At 36.8% G+C, this 22,229-nt stretch overlaps 1 protein-coding gene across 2 annotated transcripts; it reads right to left on the minus strand.

Moving 5' to 3' along the window:
* Positions 1–1,137: 1,137 nt before the first annotated feature.
* Positions 1,138–21,076, minus strand: grhl1 (grainyhead-like transcription factor 1). 2 transcript variants are annotated; one of them, XM_077239931.1, is made up of 15 exons: positions 20,904–21,076; positions 18,159–18,345; positions 16,934–17,007; positions 15,848–16,196; positions 15,324–15,400; positions 14,874–15,030; positions 14,415–14,526; positions 13,765–13,859; positions 10,760–11,006; positions 10,497–10,627; positions 6,667–6,695; positions 6,291–6,376; positions 4,744–4,829; positions 3,229–3,293; positions 1,138–2,724 (listed from the first exon to the last, which is right to left on the minus strand). In XM_077239931.1, exons 1-15 carry the CDS (start codon positions 20,921–20,923, stop codon positions 2,610–2,612), a joined length of 1,830 nt encoding a protein of 609 aa, XP_077096046.1. In that variant the 5' UTR covers positions 20,924–21,076; the 3' UTR covers positions 1,138–2,609. The 2 variants fall into 2 exon arrangements, with proteins under 2 accessions (XP_077096046.1, XP_077096047.1); XM_077239932.1 differs by having other exon boundaries at positions 20,420–20,910.
* Between the last annotated feature and the right edge of the window lie 1,153 nt (positions 21,077–22,229).

Below are 22,229 nucleotides of genomic sequence, written 5' to 3' on the forward strand. Positions count from 1 at the left end.
CCTTTCTATCATGGGCAGCATAATGTTTTTTCAGCAATTTGAGCTACAGTAGCTCTTCTGTGTGATCAGACCAGACGGGCTGGGCTTCGCTCCCCAAGTCCTCATGTGCATCAGTGAGCCTTGGGTGCCCATGAACCTGGTTGTCCTTCATTGCATAGCTTTTGCTTGGTACTAACCACTGGGAACACCCCTCAAAACTTGCCGTTTCGGAGATGCTCTGACTAGAGATGCGCGGTTGGCGGTTATAGCCGCGGACTCCGCGGATAAACCGCGGATTGGGCGGATGACGTGACGAAAAAAAATATTTTAATTAAATTCGGGCGGGTGGCGGGCGGTTTCTAGTCTCGCGGCTGTCATCAGCAGCACCTTGTATCAGCGGATGGATGGCGGGAAAATTGGTCAAAAACGTTGGTGCGGATGGATGGCGGATGGATGATGAGTTTTGTGATGCGGTTGCGGATCACAGCCCATAGCCCATCCGCGCATCTCTGGCTCTGACCCAATCGCCTAGCAATAACTATTTGGCCCTTGTCAAAGTCACTCAGATCTTTTCACTTGCCCAATTGTCTTGCTTCCAACACATGGAATCCAAATACTTGCTGAATTCGGAACTGCATACTAGTCTTACTAATTCAACCATAGAAAGATATGCTAAAAATAGTAAGAGTTGTATTCGGGTCCAAATTCAGCAGCTGACTGTTCACTTGCTGGCTAATATACAGTATGCTACCCCTTGACAGGTGCCATTGTAATGATATAATCAATGTCATTCACTTCACTTGTCAGTTTAATAAGTCAGCTGATAAGTGTGCTTGTATATAGCCACTCATCTTTCAGAGTATTGTAGATGTCTCATTCCAAAATATTGTTACTGATATTATTATTATTATTTATTTTTTTTGCATTACACGTCATCTGGTTCCTCCCTGGTGAAGAGTGAATATGTTTTCCAATAAGGAACTTAAAGGAGGTAAACAGGCTGAGGGGGTATTTGAGGCCACTTCTGATTCAAAACACTCTATTTAGCCGGCCACTTCCTGTCCACCAGACAGATGGGCTATTGGAGCACAGCATGTTTCCATGACAACTGCTTTGGATACAGCTAGCTGAAAACCACAGAACATACAGACAGCCAAATAAAATACACAGTCCCAAGTGGCTTTTATTGGAGCTTAAGATGTGTACTTGATACAAAAGGAAACATATCTGACTAACAGTTCAGTAAAGGAAAATAATATCTTTGCATATAAGAACACTTAAATATGCACATTAAAACCAAATCAGACATTAATAACAAACTAAAACATTTCCCATTTGCATAAATAGATCATTTAGAATGATTTCATTACATTTTAAAAAAAAGATACATTAGAAAACTGACTTTTTGCTATAGTTATAAAAAAAAGTCCCATCCCAGTAATAAATATATACACAATAAATGATATAAAAGAGAGTATCAGTTATTTAGAAAACATTTAAAAGTTTTTTCAAAATGATTTAAAACCTGTACATTTTATCAACGACAACAGAAAGGATGAATATGTTCTCCTCTCAAAGTAACAGCAGTTTATGGGGCATCATATAATGGTTACTGGGTAACCAAAAAAGCTAAATGTAATACTACATATTTGCTGATTTTCAAAGAATTACATTAGAACTGATCGCAAATTTCTGTTATAAATGTGCAGGGTTTCTTGGTATGCTTGTAGAGCATTGCAGTTCATACCCCAACAAAACAGAATAATGTTTATAAATCTGTATTGTTTTTTTGTTAAAAAAAAAGAAAGTTTATACTGATTCTTTGTGGATCGCACTTTGAAAATACCTTCTGAAGAATTAATCAGAGGGCCTGATGTATGGACCGTATTTGTTCATATTAGGAATGACAGACTTTGGGGAAAGTCTGAAACTGAAAATTGGTAAAATGACCATTGTTGGTTAAAAGAAGGGTTGTTCTACTACATTTATAAATCATAATGTGCGCGCGCACACACACACACACACACACACACACACACACACACACACACACACACACACACACACACACACACACACACACACACACACACACACACACACACACATACACACAGTTGCTGAGCAAGGGATAATATACTGTACTCACTAAATACTGCTCAGGGTATTTGTATCAATACAGTGAAGTAAATAGGATCCCCCAAGCCCATTTTACTACAGAAGTAACACCCTGTTCATTTGTCCTTTTTAGAGATTAGCGTCTCCAGTGCCTTGACTTTAAACAGGAAAACGAAGAGTAAATTGTTATTGTGATCTCTTTCAGAATCACAAAACGAATGAGAAATAGTAAAAAGCCTCAGCTGTTTGCTCATACTCAGGAAAATTAGAAAATATGGCTCAAAACCTTCAAGATGTTTGGAAGAAACACTTGAAAGAGATACTCTACATTAGTTCACTCTAAATTCACAAAGTACTTAAGGCTCATACACTTGGTCACTCGAAAACTGTTCATTAGACTATTCTAAAAGATGACAGCGAGTTGTTGAGGGATCTCTGGTATCCTACTGGAGTAGGAGGAAGGGTCTGTGGACTTGTGTAAACCAGTCTGTAGGATGACTCGAAAATATCTCTCAAATCTCTGTTAGTGTGAGCTTAATCATTCCTCCCATTTCCTCCATCTGGATCTGGAAGGTGTCCTCGTTGGAGTAGTGCTTGATGATGTTATCATCCATGTTTACCATGATCCTGAAATGAAGCAGAGATGGTGGGACACTATGGTTTAGATTTACCCCGACTGACTGTGGTTCAGTGACTAATCAAATGTGTGGCATACATTAATAAAAATGAATAAAAATATATTTGAATAAAATGTAAGGGCACACCTTACATTAGGGTCCAATTCTCACTAATAACTATGCCTTTGCCTCAATAAAGTCCTAATTACTGATCATTACTAGTTAGTAAGGTAGTTTAAGTATTGGGTAGGATTAAGGCATGTAGAATATGGTCATGCAGAATAAGGCATTAATATGTGCTTTATAAGTACTAATAAACATCCAATATCCCAGTAATATGCAACTCTAAACTAAATTGTTACCAAATATATATATAAACTAAATAAAAATCTGATAAATAAACATTTTTAATTAAAATATTATATTAATAATAGATAATGAATTGAATGCAAATCATGATCTTTATGCTGTAATCAATTGACAGCCATAGTCTAAAGAAATCTGTGTGTCTTACCCTTTCTTGCATTTCTTGAAGACTTTTCCCATCTTCTCAAGCGGAACTTCATATTTCTCTGAAATCTGGTGGATAGGAGATCCATTAGCAGGCGCCAGAAATAAAACTTTACATTACTGTGTCTATCTAACATGCATGTTATTGTTAGCAATGGATAGCAATGGATAATTTTAAGCAACTCAGCACAATAATTATGAAGTATTCGTGCAGTAATTCATGGAAAGTAATGCAACCCTATGCACTTATTAAATGGAACATTTGTAGACCTAAGTACGTTTTCGAGCCAACTAGTATCAAAGTTCATCTTATTTCGGGATACAAATGGTTCAGCTTAATGTTTTCCCAACCCCCCTGACGTATCCTAACATTCCCTTTCCTCACTCTCATAGCTAGCTGAAGTGTTGCAATGCTTGGAAATCATTCTGTTACGCACCACACAAAACCACGCACACTTTCTTATACCTGTCGTAGGACCCTGTATAGCCCATGCCAGCTTTTGTTTTTATTAGCTGGATGTGCTTTTGAGGCAGTGTGATTCACATGCTGGCCTAGATCACATGTTTTGATCTAGACGGCCTGTTGACAGTCAATCTTTTGCTACGTAACTCAAAGTCCCTATTAAATCACCGTTTCAGGCTCTAATTTCAGGGACTCTGCATTAACCACATGCAGTTACTGCATTTCTCTGGATCTGTTTTTCTTGTCTTTTTTCCTAAATTTCTCTGGGAGGTGCTGTGCTGCATTAGAAACGTGGCTGTAGTTTTGGATGGGATGTATCATTTTTAGGAGGGAGCCCTCTTGGAAACGGTGTTTGTGTGTGTTATTGTCTGATTGTGGTGCAATTAAAGGATGCATTGCTAAACAAAATTATACTGTTACAATGTTTTTTCAGAACATAGAATGTTTTTTTCTCCATTTTTTCTGTGACCATATCCTTAAATAACCCTCCACTAAAGGCATTGAAACATTAGAATAGTATTAGTTAAATTAGATTTAGATTTCCTGAAAAAATGTGAGTGGTTCTTGCCTGTGTTAAAACCCAGCACCATGATGTTAGTGTTGTGTATGGACAGCAGGGCAGTGTTATTTGCTGAGGTACTCTTGGGGTTTTTAGTTCACTTCTATCAGTTATATCATCATCCAGGAGGAAATTACAAGTATGATTGTTTCAAAAACGTGACAGCACATGTCTTCTAACAAGAAGCATGATTTGGCTTGACCAGAAATTGATTTCAACAGAGCAGGCATTCTTAAAATAGCAGACCACGGTCTGGCTTGGTTCAAACCAATTAGTAGTATTATTTGATAATATATTTATTATTAATAATAATAATAATCTTCAATTATACTATTTCATAGATAGTTTTCGAGGTCCTCTATTTTGGATATATTGTTTACACAGAGCTCATCGAAATTCATTATGGGAATGTGTGTTTAAATTCCTATCCCATATGCTTTAGCAGACTGCACAATAATGGTGAATAAGGACATTTGGGGAAAGAGAAGTGAACTCACCGCTTCCACTAAGCCTTTTACAGTAGGAGTTTTCAGCATGAGAGCATCAAACACTTCCTCTGTCTCCTTGCGCACATACAGCAAAACTGCAAAGGCAGAAAAATATGGTCAGCTATATGGTCACTCATGCACAAACTGCAAGCCCAGTTTTCTTGAATGTGAGGTCAGATTTGCAAACCAAAATAAATCAAAGTAAAGTCTAAGTCCTCTGCCAAGACTTTCATGTGGCAGGTGATTTGATATGTTTTTCTAATGCATGCCTTTAATGACTTTGTATCTCACATGCTGATCCCTGTAGTTGTGGTTTCTGCTCAAGTCTATAAAGCCTGACCGGTGCCGCCCCCTCCTCCCCTTTCACCCAAAAACCCCAGAAGGACTGGGCAGCTTCCCAAACCATTACTGGGAACACTGTGCTTACACCAAGGGACTTTCAGTAATGTGGACAGTCCGGAGTACACAGATTACAAACATTATATCCTATTCCAAAGCTGAAGTGTTGCCTTTGGCAAGAGTTTTTTTTTAAATAGATACAAACACGCACCCATCCACACAAACCTACACATGGCTAACCATGACTGCTATTTAACAAGCAAACAAGCTGGAGATGGCCAGAGAGAGGCAAGGCACTGTGTTGGGAGGTCTAGCAGCCTCCAGTGACCTGCAAATTTTCATTATTTTTTTACCGGATCCCACAGATGTTTGGTTCTACATCCTTTGTTGATGTGACCGAAGCACCAGTGTGTGAAATGCTGATACACACTGGTCTATAATTAGGGCCTTTCAGGGTACAAAAAAAAAAAATAGCTCTGTTCCAAAACCTATAGCCAGCTGCCTCACTAGTTCCTACTTCCTACACAGACAACTGGCTTCTAAGGCAGCATCCTATAGAACCTCATAAGTGATGATATGGAACACTTGGTAGAGTGACTTCGCATAGCATAAGTAGTCCCACTCACATGCAATTGGTTCCAATAAAGTTTGATATTAGAATATTGCAAAACTAATGCTGCAATACTCTAATAAGCATAAAATTATGACATAGCACTCAAATACTGGGCAAAATAATCAGAATGATAAACAATATTTGAACATTTATTTTTATTATATTTTATACAATGATTAGATCATATTTATTATATTATTGAATGTTATTATATTTTATATACTATTTTATGGATACTTTTCAGTTCTGAACAAAGTATACTTAAAATCAATCGTCCACCATCTTGATTTTTTTACTGAACTTGTTGCAGTGCATTATGGGATTGCCTTCTCCATGGATGCATGTGATGCTGCCCTTTGGATATGTCTAAAACAAGGCATCTTATGAGGTATACACCATAGGCAGCACACTAAGTTTTGAAAAAGAGCAAATGTGTTTTGAATTAGGGTGTTTTTGTGTGCGGTTACTTGCAAGCAACCAAGTGGCATTGCACCATAACAGTGATAATACTATAGTGCCAACAATACTGAAATAAACACAGTAATTCCCAAAGATCTGTCTCATCCACCAAATCATATACAACCCAGTTCCAGTTAAAACACACCTCTTTTGGGCTCATCCATCCTTGCCAGCTTATTGGGAGGTGATCCAAACTCCTCCTCGGAATAAGGTAATCTCTTCATAGCTGAGCTGAAGAACATGAGGGAAGAGGAAAAGTGAGGAGACAAGGAGGGAGAAGCATGTAGATGAGTGTAGTTCTGAGAAAACCATCATCCCAATAGAAAAAAGGAATTGAGTACATCATTAGCTATTAAACAAACTGCACCTGCACATTTCCTGGAAACGCTACACAGGGAGCAGCACTCCAGAGCAAAGCTAAAGGCTGTTTGCTCTATAATGCACATTTTCAACCCTCCCCTGTCTTGAACAAGCATTCCGAACATAAATAAGCTCAAAGAAGATAGGAGACAGAAACGTACCCCTCCTCTGAGTCCTCCGGTGAGAAAGGCTATAATGAGAAAAGACACAATACAGCATTAATAAAAAAATATAGAGCCATTTTAACAGTTAATTTACCATTCGTTAACAAAAACCTATAATATTTCAGAATAAGAAGGCATTTTAGAGTTATTCCCCATGGTGGATAAAGAGATAGAGCCCAGTTAAATATTGTATTAAAACTGAATGTTGCTTTTTAAGTCTGGCCTATAATAACAGAATATACTGTATAAATATACACTAACGTTCAAAAGTTAAGTGTCAGGGACAAGGTTATGTTTTGTTCTGTCTTAGTTTTCATTGTGTTCAGTTGTTACTTTCCTTTGACGCTATTTTCCTTTGACCCAGTTTTCCCGTTTATCTCATTGATTCATCCCATTCACCTATTAATTAACTCGTTAGCTCCTTTGTTTGCCCACTGTACTTAAGCCCTCAGTTTCAGTCTGTTACTCGTCCTGTATTGTTTAACGTCTATGTTGAAGTGGTTGTTCTATTCCGTGTTTCCGAGTTTATCTCCTGCGTGTTTCCTTGTTTGAATTTACAATTAAAAGACTATTATTTACCCCATCGTTGTGTGCCTTATACAGGACCTTAAAACATAGATTCTAAGAAGCAAAACAAAGAAACTATGAAACGGGCAGAGCTTGAGATACTGGCAGAAGATCATCTCCTCTTCTCCTTCCGTCAAGACGGTCAGCCTCTGGAGCAATATGTGGAGGAGTTTCTGCAGTACTATCATCTGGTGAGCTGGAGCACTCATATGCTCAAGGCCTGTTTTCGGGAGGGACTGGATGACAAATTATATCAGTCTCTTTCTCCCAGTAAATGCAGTGTGTCCTTGGTTTATTATATCGACTATGTCCTCTGGCTAAACAGTTCTGATTTCTTTGTTGATGAAGTGAATGAGGACTTTTCCCATGATCATCCACTCCCATCCGGAAAACGTTTGAGCACTGCAGCTAACCCGAGCCTGCGTCCAAGCTCTCCACCACATACCTTACCAACAGGACCTCTACTCCAGGGTCCTCTACTTCCAGTGAGTGAAATTTCAGAGTCCGTTCCAATGAGAGAAATTCACGAGTCCGTTCCAGTGAGAGAAAATCACTGGCTATACGTCGATTATTTTTTTTTTTTAAGGACTCATTAACATGATCAAAAGTGGCAGCAAATACCTTTACATTATTACAAAAAAATCCCATTTCAAATGTATTAATGAATCCTGCAAATTTTTATCAGTTTCCATAAAAATATTATCACACCTGTTTTCAACATTGATAATAAGAAGAAATGTTATTTGAACACCAAATTAAAATGTTTTTTTTTTATGATTTCTGAAGGATAATGTGACACCAAAGACTGAAATTTCAGCTTTGCATCAAAGGAATAAATTAAAATTTAATAATATTTCAAAATATTACTGTTTGTACTATACATTTAATCACATAAAAGCAGCTTTGATGAGCATACTGTAAGAGACTTATTTCAATACCCCAAACTTTTGAACGATAGTGTACAGGATATTTACATGAAGCTCACATTGGAAAGTCTTTAAAATGTTACATTTTAATTTTGCTTAATATATTTTAATGTAGGTGGAAAATTAAACATTCAGCTGAACTTTCAGCTTCTAAAATTCTTTATTTTATTCCACAAAAATCTGTTTTGAGATGAAACTACTGTATAACCCTGCAGGACCACCACAGTCGCCCTGCTGAAGACCCAATGGGTTAAACTATTAACACATGCTAAAACATTTTAACCTACTTGTGATGATTAATGATGCACTCGTAAATTCAGACCAGCTTTCTTTCTTTTTATTTATGTAATCTTTTATTTTTATCTTTTTAGTTCCTGCATACTGCAATGTAAACTCAATACAAAAGCTGTCAGACCCCCAGAGCATAAAGCCGAACAGAACATTTGAGTCAACACAAGTGCATTGCATAAGCACATAAAAGCACATTAACATCCTTCCATGGCTCTAAACTTGCTTCATTTGTGCGACACTAGAAAAGTATGGCAAAGTTCACATTTCTTGTTCATTTTGTGTGATTTAGTGAAAAGTAAATAGCCAGAAGGTTTATATTTGGCTCTAGATACACTCTGGGCATCAATGTCACACAACTACTGATGATCAAAGGTCATGTTTAAGGACAGTGTCTAACATTTGCTTTCCTACAGAACGGGGAGTCATGTGATTTTTGCCATATGGGTGAACAGGTTTGTGAGTCAAAGGTGGAGGGTGAAGTTAAAGGAAGAGTTCTACCAAGAAACTGAAATTATTTAAAAATAACTTTCAGGTCTACGAACCTTAAAGTTAAAAGACATGTGATCCAGTGATGGGTACCATTGATGTTTATGGTATTTGTTAACCTGAATGGTACTCTGAACAAAGCTGGCAGGACAAATTAGGCATGTTTTGATTCGTTGAGAAAGCGTGTGTGGGCCTAAGATGTGACTCCTTGCCAAGAACTTTCTGATAACAGCCAAACCCATGCCATAAATGCCAGATTTTATAACTGTGAGAAACGACTATATTCCTTCCAACTGACGGCATCATTCCGGTCACCGTGACCCAACGACAATCTGCTATTTCTGTGAAATGTTACAGTAGTCTGCGCTCACACATGCAATAAAAAGCACTTAAATTATGTCGATGTGCTTTTACGCAAAGCCACTTATATGTGGAGGATAATAGGGAAATGGAATGATTCTATTAGGGGCTTCATCATAGTGGTACTGACATTTACATCATGAATCATTTTGGCAAGAGACCACAAATTTTTATATTAAAAAATGATTTTGTTAACAATACTTAGGGCATTTTAATAGGTTGAAAAAAAAACACTGCAGTGTCAGGTTGCTTAATTTGATGTGATTGGTAATACAAATTTGAATTCAAAAACAAAATTAAAAGTCAGTGAGGTTTGACTTTGTCAGGTGAAATGATAAAAATTATTGATAAGAAAAATAATAAGAGGTTAATTTTCCAAATATTTAATAATTAATTATAATAATAGTTTTTTTATTATTTATAATGTATTAATATCATTGTCATTTAATAAATTGTAATAATATAATGTATTTATAATGCTTTTTTTGTTTTTTACATGTTAATCACTGGTTCTCTGGGACAAAAAAAGGGCACATCTTTTAATTATTGTTTGATTGATTGACTGACTGATCTGTCAACAATCTTTCTGAGTGTGTTTTCATGCATTTTCCACTGTTTGTGTTTAATAATCCGTATTGTATAAGTTCATGTAAACACCTAAGTCAGTTTTCTTCTTATGGGGAAATGTTATAAACTGTTTAAACAAAAGCCAATTTGCCCTGTGGATTTTTGCCAATCACCCCGTTCTCGCACCGGCATTCTGGTGTCATTATTTTTTCTCTGACTGGCAGAAAAACTAAGAGCCTAACAGATAAGATATGGGGGTTATGCAGAAACTGGAGTAAATGAGGTCAAAATCATTCTAAACTATATGATTGTCCTCACATGCAGCAAAAAGTACATTCTCCTATCTTTATATCTTATCAGCAGTGCTTACATGCAATGTGTCATAACACACACTGCACCTGTACACCTGTAGAACACTGCATTTGAGTTTTATAAGTCTGCTGTAAATGTTAAAAAGCTGTGAATATCATAATCTAGCCCCTTTCTTTGGTCTATAAACCTGATACGCACTTATTGACCCCCAATTGTCCCCCAATTTACTATATATCTGATATGTTCAAATGTGAAATTTCCACACACACACACACACAAAAAAACGTATTGCACACAATGTTAAGGATGGGTACTCACATGACGCTGGAAGGTGGAGAAGTGGATGTCGGGAATAAAAAGGACAGGCTGCGTCTCGTACTCTGTCATTGTCTTGAAGACAGTGATGTCGCTGCGCTTGTGCAGGAGGGGCACCTTGACATCTGGCCCAACTGAGACAAATGGGGCAAGAATGGAGTGAAAAACAAGTCTCTCCAGAGCTCAGACTTACATTTTCAACGAAAGTATCATCGGGTCAGTTCAAATTTATGTGTTAAAGTAAAACAACTTGAAGGCGTGCTTACAGTTTCCCATAGCAGGGTTGACGTCAGGGCCCTTGGTCTTCCTACGGGACTGTTTCCTCTCCTCATCACGGATTTTGCGTTCTGCACCCTTGTCGCAGAAGACCTTAATCTGGCAGTATGCGCGGTGGATGGGTTTATTACTGCGGTTGTTGTAGCTGTAGGTGTCGATCTGTAGGTTGAGCGGTAGGCCCTTCACTCCCTTCTGAGAGGAGAAGTCTGTGCTCAGACAATTCACTGAGATAAAGATCTAAGGAGAGAAGAGAGGGAACAATTAATGTTACAATATTTGTTACATCATTTGTTACAAATCAATCCTTGGAAATAGAGAGTATCGTTGCGTTCAGTCCAACTTTTTTTTTTACTTATTTTTTTTTTTTACTTCAGTTGCGTGAAGCAAAACAAAAAGCTAACTGCACACTGAACAAAAAATTCAGACTGGTTAAAAATCATTTATTCTTACATTTTCAACAAAAAAGTGCAGTAAAGTAAAAGAGATTAAATAGATTGATTTCAAATTAAAACCAAGAGAAACCTCAAAAAGCACTGAATGCAATTTTAAAAATGTACTTGATCTTTTTAGTCTAAAACTTTATTTAGTGTGTGGATAGCGTTGTTTGTTTTGAACTTATGAAAATCTGTTTTCTGTAAATGCTCAGGGTAAAACGTTTGTGAGAGGTAAAATGGGAACACCAGAGTGTCATGCCATTACATGTATTGTATCTCGCCCCCTTTTGGTAACAAAATAGAATCACAATACAAAGTTTTTTAGACGAGTTCAACTCGAGCATTCTGAAAGTGCTCTTCCATCACTGTCTAATAAACAAAATATTAGTTTATGATGTGATGAAATAAATATAACTTTAATACAAACTGTGGCATTGCAAAAATGTATTATTATTACTGTTTCAATTAATGTTTTTTACTATGGAATATAACTTTCATTCCATTTAAATTTTTTTTACAACTCAGCATCCTGCTTATTAATTCAAATTCAGACACATAACTGAAGTATATATATATATATAGAAGCTTGAGTATATTTATATTATTATTTAAAAAAATTAAATACACTTCCCTTTAAAAATTTGGGGTCGGTAGATTTATTTATTTATTCATTAAATGGAAAGGCATCTCTTATGCTCATCAAGGCTGGAATTTATTTGATCAAGAATACAGTAAAAAATATATATTGTGAAATATTATTACAATGTAAATGTATTAATAATGTAAATTACAAATCCTGTGGTGGCTAAGCTGATTTGAATTACTTTACTTTTTATTACTTTTATCTTATTGCCATTACTCTAGTCTAATATGCTGATTTGGTGCTCAAGAATCTTTCTTAAATGTCTTATTATTATCATCAGTGATGAAAACAGTTGTGCTGTTTAATATCTTTTTTTTGGAAATAGATAATTTTCCAGAATTCTTTGATAAACAGAAAGTTCAAAAGAACAGCATTTATTTGAAATACTTTTTAAGTATTTTTTTTAACGATGTAAACGTCTTTACTGTAACTTTGATCAACTCAATACGTCCTTTCTGAATAAAAATATCAATTTCTTCATACTGACAAAAAAATCATACTGACCCCAAACTTTTGATCTGTTGTGTATGTGTATAACTCTCAAACCGTCATCTGCTTATTCCTACCACTGTATCACCAAATCAAAATTTACTTAACTTTATCCAAAGACAATACAGCATATTACGTAATAATGGATTATTAGCAAAAGGCCTGAGACAAAATGAGAATTACAAACAAATGGGCATTCAACTAATCAAATATTTGCACAAGCATTCACTAAATGCCTGTAGTTTCTCAAAAAGTCCGCTAGGGCGCGCCACAAGAACATTCCAGCCATCCTTTTCCAAAACCTATTAGTGTTTAACCCTAATCTCTTTCTCTTCAATTTCTGTTTTTCACACAAGCCCACAGAATCCACACCACGCCCACATTACAACACTGCCAACAGTGTTAAACACTGTAGACTGAGCACACGGATGAGTATCCTACAGCGCAGGCCTATCTTATGATCTACATCCTGGTTATAGGACAACACTGCACACTGCAAAATACTCAGTTTCATTCTTTAAACTAGGAATTGTTTACTTTAATGGGACAACTATAATTACATCAATACACAAATGTACGTGACTATTCCTTTAACAGCCTGCTATGATCCTTCAACTTAGAAACACAGATGAAAAATCAAAACTAATCAGACAGAGGTAGAAGATTTTAACCAAAATCTGTTCGTCACATGGTGACGGGTTTAACCCGACCAGTCTGGACACACTCGTCAAACAGGATTCCATCAGCCTTCCTGTCACAGTGCTCTGCTCCCCCGTTAATGTTTCCTCATTCTTAAGGCTATTGTTGGGCGCGTCTCCTCATTAACACATCAGTTTCGCAACAAAATAGGGCTGTCAGGCCTAATGATCTGAGAACAAGTCCTACACTAAACATTTTAACATACTCAAAGTCAGCGAACAACAAATATCTCCATCAGCCCAGCATCTGCATGTGAAGACAACTGAACTAAAAGGTAAAAGCTCAATGTTGGGAAACACCAATGACCAGCTCAAGGAACTAAGCTTGACCAGAATAATCTTGGAAAGCCCCTTCTTCACACTATCTTAGGATTTTTCTTACGGGTCACAGCACATGTTGTTTGTGTCTCCTGAATAAATCCTTTGATTGTGTACAAGTACTGAGCATCAGGCTTATGGTTCAGGTTTTTGAGTGTAAATCCCCATGTCAGTCATACTTTTCCTAAAAGGTTAACTTTATCCACATACCAAAAATACATAGGACAGAAGGAAATTTAGCTATTATTCACCTTTAGCCCAAATCTAAAGCCTTTCAACAGAAAGCCATTTACACTAATTTCATATTAATTTCTTTAGATATCAAGAGGTGAATCAAATAAAAAGAGCAATAATGTTTTTTATTGATTATAAACTATGAAAATAGTGTTACAAGTGCCCAAAAATGTCTTTACCTTTGCTTCCTCACTGATGTCCCATGTGAATGAAATGGCGTTATATGAAATCTCCTCAATATTACTGATGGTGTTGAAACTTTCTTTGTAGTCCGCTGTGCGAGACAAGAGAGGCTTGATTAACGAGTATTTTGAGAATTCATTTTGTAAATGAAGGAGGTAAATGGGGAAGGAAATATTTTGGTTGTATCATATTTTTAAATCTCAGTTATAGATATAAGACAAGTAGAACTGACTATAGTAGACTCTAATTACATGTTAATGAGCTTTTTAGATCAAATCAAGACAGTTAAATGTAATCAATTCAACATATGCTGGAAAAACTGTTGTAATACAACATTATAACAAATTTGTAATGTAATATTTAGTCTCAAAAGGTATCTTTCCCCTCAGAAGTCGACTGTCATTGAAAGCAAGATAATGCTGTGTATCCTTTCAAGCTTTACAATGTTCATCTTTTATTTGTTGTGTCATTGATGGCTCTCCCCTTGAGCTATTGTCCTGTCCCCACCTGCAGCCCCCCTTCCCTGCGTCCAGTTTCTCTGTGTTTGCTGTCTGTATCGTTACTCCACCCTGAACTGCACTGGACCCAAAGAGGTTTGAAAGTGTGACTAAGATCAGTGAGATCAGAGGTGTACTGATATCCTCACCGATATCAATGCATCTCTGTTTGGCCGTGTGCTGTCTCGAGTGCCAGTATTTCCAGTGCTTGAGTTGGTCATCTCTGGTTTTCTCCTCTCCAAACACTACCATCACAACACTCTGAAAAACAGCATGGTGTTACTGCTTTCCATTATAGTGTACACACTCAAACAAGTGCTCATACATAATACATCTTTTAATGCTCCAAAAAGTATTTACACACTTAAGTCACTTGATTTGAAAGTATATGGCTACTTACAGTAATCTACGCATAATAATGTATGAATGTCATTATATCAGACTAGAATATGTGTGTGTGCGTGCGTGCGTGCGTGCGTGCGCGCGCGCGTGTGTGTGTGTGTGTGTGAATTGTTTTAAAGTGTAGATGAAGTGTCCAAATACAGTTTGGGGTCAAAACATAAAAAAAAAAATTAATTATAAAAATCTTATTTTCGTACTAATCTTACCCTGACTTTACAGATGGGGCCTTGCAGCAGTTTGCCATTGTCGGTTTCCCTGAGAGTGATGGGATAGAACTGGCCCTTGTTGAGGTACGTCATTGTGCCATCACCAGACTTCTGTCTGAGAGACTTGGAGGCTTCTAATGTGTATTCAAAATTATTACTGTTGACCAAACACAAAAAAAGGGATCACCACATACAGTAATACATATCTGCACCATCCGACAAAATACACCCATGACAATTTCCCTGTTTGCTATTACACAGAAGAACTCGTCATATTTGTTGTAGGCACACTTTCATTTGCCCACGGGCCATGTGCACCTGTCAGGATCCACCAGTGACCCAATTCTGTTTGCACACACTCAGATGATAAAATCTGCTGACTCCCGGGAGACTCTTAAAGGGAATGGGGTTTCTCTGGGGTTTTGTTTTTGGCAGCAAACGTTCGCTTACCTTGACACTGTGTCAAAAGTTCCGTAGTCGTCCTGCGAGACCATGCGTAACTGGAGATCCCCTGGGAACGAGAACACCTGTAGTGCACAAAAGAGGGGCGAGAGGGCCTGGCATTAGCGCAAACAACCACCACGCTGCCACACATTCAGTCAGTGAGAGAAAGCTGATTGCTAAGCCAAAGAAAAAACAAACGGCTCTCCCAGCTCCCTGTGTGTGTAAGGTTTTTGTGGAACTATCATTTCTAAGGATATCCTCCCTCTAGGTTTAAAGAGAAGGTAGAGAGAGGGAGCGGGAATGAGAGCGGGCAAGAGAGAGAGAGGGAGAAAAGGCCCTGGCTATTATGTGAGAGGAAAATACAGCACTATATTGTGTAAGAGAGACAATGGCATAATGACATGCTAGCTGCTATTTTGGCATGTTCAAATAAAAATAGGGTGGGGGCTCAATTCAACAATGTCTTTAGAGTCGCCAGGTAAATGAAGTATTGTCTGAGGGTGGGAGACAGGAGATGTGTGTGAACTCACATCTGAGTTCTCTGGGAAGGTCGTGTCTGGGGTGCGTGGTTGTGTGTTCGGGCTGAACTGGTTGTGGGGGAGCTGACGGTCAAATCCCACCGTGTGACTGTCTGGTTCTGAGCAGTGGGGGTTGGGGACTGTGACGGAGAAACCGTGGGATGAACCCTCTGTCTTCACTGAGTAGTTTGGCACAGCCGCAATGGACACCGTCACCGTAGTGTCAGGTGAGGGGAAAAGGCCTCTCTTGTCCTGGGTGAGCTGGTTCCCTGGAAGAATGATACTTAGGGGTACTCCTTTCAGACCCTGAATTCTGTTCTCCGATGCCATTGACGTCTCTTGGAGAGGGGCCATCATGTTCCTGTTGAGAATGTAAATAACAAAATATACATCTATATTTAAATCTATACATAATATATATCTAAATGTTGTTTTTTTTCCATTACCTACAAGCACATGCACATGCACATCCACATGCCTTAGTTTAAAGTAAAAAAATTACTTTTCTTTCTTTTTTTTGCGAAATGTAAACATTTTCCTGGTTTTAAACAAGATTAAAATACAGAATATAGATAATAATATATCTGTGCTGGGGAGAAACTATCACAAGCTCATTAAAGTCACCATGAAATCAACACAGACTAATCTTTCTTTCTTTCGTTTTGTTGGGAATATTGTAGGAATTATTATAAATGATCACAGCAATAGCAAACCACAACCCTCCAATGATCCAATCAGTTCTCAATCGACAAAATCAAGTCCCACCTTACATTTCGTCTTGTTCAAGAAATCATTTCAGATTTACATCAAAATAGGGAAGAAATGCACACTGACATTTGAAGCTTTTAATATGAAGTGCAATTATTCTTGGAACAATTTAGCTTGTGCACGTTTTTGCTACTAAAAAGTCACTGACGTGGCTCCTGCGTGCTCGGAAAACAGACCAAAGAAATCAATCATATCAATGGTTGTAGCCTATTTTCCTAAAAGATTATTATTGACTGTAATTGCATTCCTAAAAGAGAATAATAAAAAGAAGGGTCTTCTCAGTGTGGGAAAAAATGGCATTCATTATTGCATCTTTGATGAGAGCTTCACCTTTTGTTGGGATCCACATCAGAGCCCAGGACGTCAGTCTTTTGCTGGGATATTGTTCTCTTTTCCCGCGGCACCTGGGGAAAGTAAACAAACTCTATGTTAGTCTGACCGCATCCAATAGCATCAGCTTTACCCATTATATCTGTCAGTGAACATATTTAACAGACTTAGATGTCAGATATCATTAAATTCATCCTTAGTTAAGTAGATCTCAAATAATAATCATACTGATATAAACATTAAATAAGGTTAGTTTTTTTTCAAGTTCCTCCTTCCTTCCTTCCTTCTGTAAAATAATAATTATATGATGTTTCCATTGGTCTGTTTTAAGGCGAGGATAGCAAAATAAAGTAAACTGTGACATTTTATACCCAAAATGTCTTCATAAAATGAGAAATATACTTTGACTTAACCATGTATTCCTTAAGTGTTTTTTCTTTAATTGATAGTGTGACCTTATTACACCACAGACTTAAAAAATTAAGCATGATTGGTTATTGGTTGACCTAAATTGGAATTATTCTGGTCCATGTGACGTAAATTGGAAATTAAAAATTATCTAATTGTGAACTTAAATTTAACAGCTGACAGCTATTCAACCTAATTCATTTGTGAGACAGTTTAACAGACGGAAGGCCATAACCAGTGAAATATCAACTGATTTGATAACTCTGAGTTTGATAACTCTTGTCATATTTTATTACCATTTTCTAAACTATAGCGAATAAACTGTAATGTGAGAAATGTTGAAGGTGTCTGAATAAATTTTGGTTTGACTGTATTACTAAAAACTGATTTTTAAATAATTAATAAGGTTACATTTTATTTTAAGGTGCCCTTGTTACAGTGTAATTATAGTACTGAGTAACTATTATTAATTAATGTGCTTACTAATTAGGGTTAGGTTTTGGTTTAGTTGCTTGTAATTATGATAATTTACTGTTACTACTATGTTAAGTACATGTAAGATGTGTCACAGGAACACTGTCAAATAAATTGCTACTGGTAATAATGTATTAGCTCAAATTAATGTAATATAAAACCATTCTTTGTATTTTTGTTTGCTTATTTAACCTGATATTTTATTTGTGTTCATTGATTGAATTTTATTTTGTTCATATTTAATGCTTATTTTGCTAGTGGTACTTTGGGTTTTAGAAAACCAACTGCTTTTATTATTATTTCTATTATTGGTGTTAATCTTCTCTTCTTCTTCTTCTTTTACCTTGTAGTAGTCGTATAGCAAACCCAGAGCTGCGGCACTGTCCTCATCTCCATTAATGCTCATCATGGCCTTGGTGGCGGCTGTGAGAGGGTTCTCCAGGAACGACTTCCAGGCCTCATCCTCACTTGTGTAAGGCCGGCGCTGGTTGTAAGCTGGGTCATTCGGTAGCACGAGCACAGGCCGCTTACTGTGAGGAACAGATCAGAAAGAGCCATCAGTATAAGACTATAAGCTAAATGAATCTTAGCGCATAGAAACAAACAATCAAAACAGTTAAAAAGAACGAAAAGATGGACGATGAGCTTCAACAATCTGAAGATGTTTTGGCGATATTGCTGGTGTTAAAGTTGACAGAAGAGCAGGTTGGTGTGCAAGGCCTTCTTTATCTCAGGATCTGTGACAAAGACTGGGTCAAACAACAAATCTCTGCACAGACCGCAGCATCCCATTTGACAACATGTTTCACTGGCTCTTCCAGTAAGACAGCCAGTAAAGTGTCAGAAGGAGATCTGGTGACTTTTCACTGACTGTGACAAAGTTCATTAAGAAAACCGGTTATGGCCTTTTTCGTCATCATTGTGTCATTCTCATGAGTACCATCATCTATTTTCTAGACAAAGGTGGCTCATCACAGAGATTGAATATACTTTGGTCCAGTGCTTATTAAATGTTTATACAACAGTTAGTTCAGGTCTTTGAATCTGATTGGCTGAGAGGTCTTCCCAGCCATGTGATATTCTACCAGTATCACCACAGGAACCATTTCACAGTTTGTATCACTCATAGCGAGTGTCATGGCAGACCAGCAAACCCAATATAATTGTACAAATACTACTGTTGTTTGTCACGGAATGTAGTTTTAAGAGTTTTTCAGGCGAGAATGTATTTGCCGATTTAAAAATGTGCTTCGACGTTTTCAGAGATGTGAGCTCCAGGCCGTTTATCGCTCATGTACCCGCCGAGAACAGTTTTATCTCAGCCAGTCCTTCGGGAATTTGCCACTGGCTCTTATGTAGACAGTGTTTAAACATGAGGGATAATTCATTTTGAGTATATCAAACAGGCAATCTTTGCTCTTATTAAACAATTACTTGTTCCAGATGTCACGGTGAATCCCCTTAACTGTTAAAAGGAAGTGTTCCTTCATAGCTCTAAATTGACATTTTAGATTTAGTAACCGAGGCTTGGGCTCAACTGTTAAACTTTCAATTTGAGATTTGAATCTGTGGCGGAAGGAAGTAGTTTGGCACAAAATAGTCACCCCGTTGTTTTTTCTTTCCTTCTTTTTTCTTTTTTTTTATTACACACTCGTGCAGTCAAACATGCAATATTGTCATATTGTGATATTGCTCATATGTAAATGTGACTTTTTACAATTAAATCTACTGTATTTAAGCACATCCCTTTTTTCAAGAGGATCAAGTTTTAGAGTATAAACTTAGAACATGCCTTTTCAATTTTATTTAGGAATGGCTTCAACTTGATCATGGTTAGTATCTCTTGGTTTACTTGTCACACAACACTATAGTAGCCTTTAATAATAGAATGAATCCATTTAAAGTTGCTATGACAAAACTTTGCATCCAGAATTGTTTAACGCAAACGGATTATGGGTAATTTGATAACTAATTGTACCATTCTTTCTCCTTGTTTGATTTTAGTTTTGCAACCTGATAGATCCGTTATCCTGGGACAATGAAACCGTGTGGACACGCAATCCCTCTTCTAAAACAAAAGAGGCGACCAAGCGCAAAATTACTAATGATGTGTTTGTGGGCATATCCGCCAAACTCCAAACACTAACAAGGAGAGTTTTCCCTTCAGGATTCACAGATACAAGGTCTCACATTTCTTACACTATGGTGATGGTCGTCAACAAAGTTCTGTTTGCATGTGGAAAAGCTCACCAATGGGCAAATATTTGGGGTATATACTTTGGTGTTTGATGAACAGTTGAACCAATTCTGAGAATTTAAAAAAATAACTTTTCCTAAAAGGTCGCTTGAGATTCTGTTTAGATTGGCATGCTTAAAACAATGTACAACAGGCTTAAACACTGTTCCTAAGAAATTACCAACGCCTAGAAAGCAGGCTGTTTCAATCAACTCTTCTTACAAAACAAAATTTGACAAAATTGAACTTGATCAATCATAAAATAATATAATCCATTACATTATTATAAAAAATAATCATACACGTACTGCAAATACAACATTATCTAAAAACCTAACAATTTCAGCCGATGTGTCACCAATTATTACCTTTCCAAAGGTAACACAGATGTTGGTTCCAGTTGTATCTACATAAGCAGCATTTTAATAAATTCTTACAAAAATGTCAAGCTTCCACAAGTTTCCCATTTAGACTCGAGGTAATTGCACTCCAAACAAAAAATATCAACGCACAAAAACACGCAAATCTGTCAAACCGAGAGCTGTGCTCGTAACTCCCGCAGCAGGTGCATACACCTGTACCGCAGCAGGTCTGAACATGACAGGTGAACTGAAGAGCCCAAACAGCACAACGGTGTAGCGGAATCGGCTCTCGGCTGTCAGACAGACTCCTCGTGGTAAGCCACATATTTTCCAGAATTACTGAGACAAGTCAGACTAGAGAAGCTAATCTTTGTCAGTTCCAGAAAATAAACCAGTATTAAGCAGTAAATAGTGAGTAATATTTCAATCATAGGATCCTTTTCTGTTGATCATCCCTCAGTAAACTATGGACCTACAGTGGTGAACTTACTTGTCATGATCCTGTGACATCTCTTATGGTCGAACTGGACTTTCTAGTTGGTACTGTAAATCCGATCCTTCTTCTTCTTGTATGGAGCAACGCTTTCAGAATGGGATGAGGGCTGCCTTAGAATTGCTTGTATGAGAACGGGTTTTGTTGGCTTTTCTCGCTTTTTTGGATATACTGAGAAATTAGGGCCGGTTTTACCTGTGACAGGGCACTGGATTGGATTACACCTGAGAGGAGGAGCTTAATATTCAACAATGCTCATTGCTTATGGTCCTGCCTGTTTAACCTTATAAACAGTGTGCAGTGATATATATATATATATTTAAATTATTATTATTTTAGCACTACATAACAACAAAATCTTTAAATAAAAACAAATTTCTGAATGATATTTATATAGTTCAGGGCTAAACTATTTAGCTGTAAATATACATACAATATTTACATTTTGCAAATATGTCTGATTTAAATTTAACATAAATTATGCTTCTTTACATTTAATACAATTGTTGATTACTTTTATGAATGTACAACTGGAAGAACAATTTTAAACCATCAGTATGGCTAAGACTTCTGTATGATGACAACATTTGCATTAAAAAAAAGAAATTTCAGTGTCAAGGAAATCAAGGAAATGTTTAAACTGCTGTTTTGTCTTACTGCATGCTGAAAACAGAGTTTGGTGGAAAAAACTAGTAGATAAAGTTGTTGATGAAATATGTGGTTTTATGAAGAGAAGCAAAAATAGTCTAAATAAAAAAAGTCTCTATGTTTTACTAATTAGAATTTCACTTAAATTGTAGGCCTATACTGTCTCACAGAGTGAGAGTAACAGACACATTTGAACAATTGATATGCTATTTTGCTGTAAAATTAGTTTTCATGTTGTAAATCTTATGCAGCAGGTCGACAGCATTTCTATTCACATGCATTCAAGTGCCTTTAGTTTCCTGTGATTTGTGTGCATAACAATATAAGGTGTTGCCAATACAACACTAAGTCCGCTGCGTTCATTTAGCATATTAGGATCAGCCCAATTCAAACTGCTGTGAACACCCACACCAACCCAAAACTGAAGGTTAGAGCTCTTTAACTGAAAAAAGGGTTTAATGTAAATATATTGATCAAAGCTGGTCAATTACTTTATATAATATAATACTATGTAATTATATAGAATAATGTTCAATGCTAATTATGTAAATGTTCAAGAGAAAAAATTATATTGATTTTAACCCTAATGTTGCCTAAAAGAAATACACTTTAAGCAAGATGTGAACAGTATTCTTCTGCATAATCTTTTTTTTTTTTTTTTTTATGAACTAAACA

This window comes from Siphateles boraxobius, unplaced genomic scaffold (assembly GCF_051911475.1).
Source record: "Siphateles boraxobius isolate OS27281-9 unplaced genomic scaffold, OSU_SipBor_1 22, whole genome shotgun sequence".
In the NCBI taxonomy this organism is placed as follows: Eukaryota; Metazoa; Chordata; class Actinopteri; order Cypriniformes; family Leuciscidae; genus Siphateles; species Siphateles boraxobius.

Coding starts and splice junctions, on each gene's coding strand:
- grhl1 (XM_077239931.1), bottom strand. CDS start 20,923: ATGTCACAGGATCATGACAA. Junction 16,197..16,933: donor GATGTGGATCCCAACAAAAG/GTGAAGCTCTCA, acceptor CATTCTCAACAG/GAACATGATGGCCCCTCTCC. Junction 4,830..6,290: donor GATGGATGAGCCCAAAAGAG/GTGTGTTTTAAC, acceptor CTGCCTTTGCAG/TTTTGCTGTATGTGCGCAAG.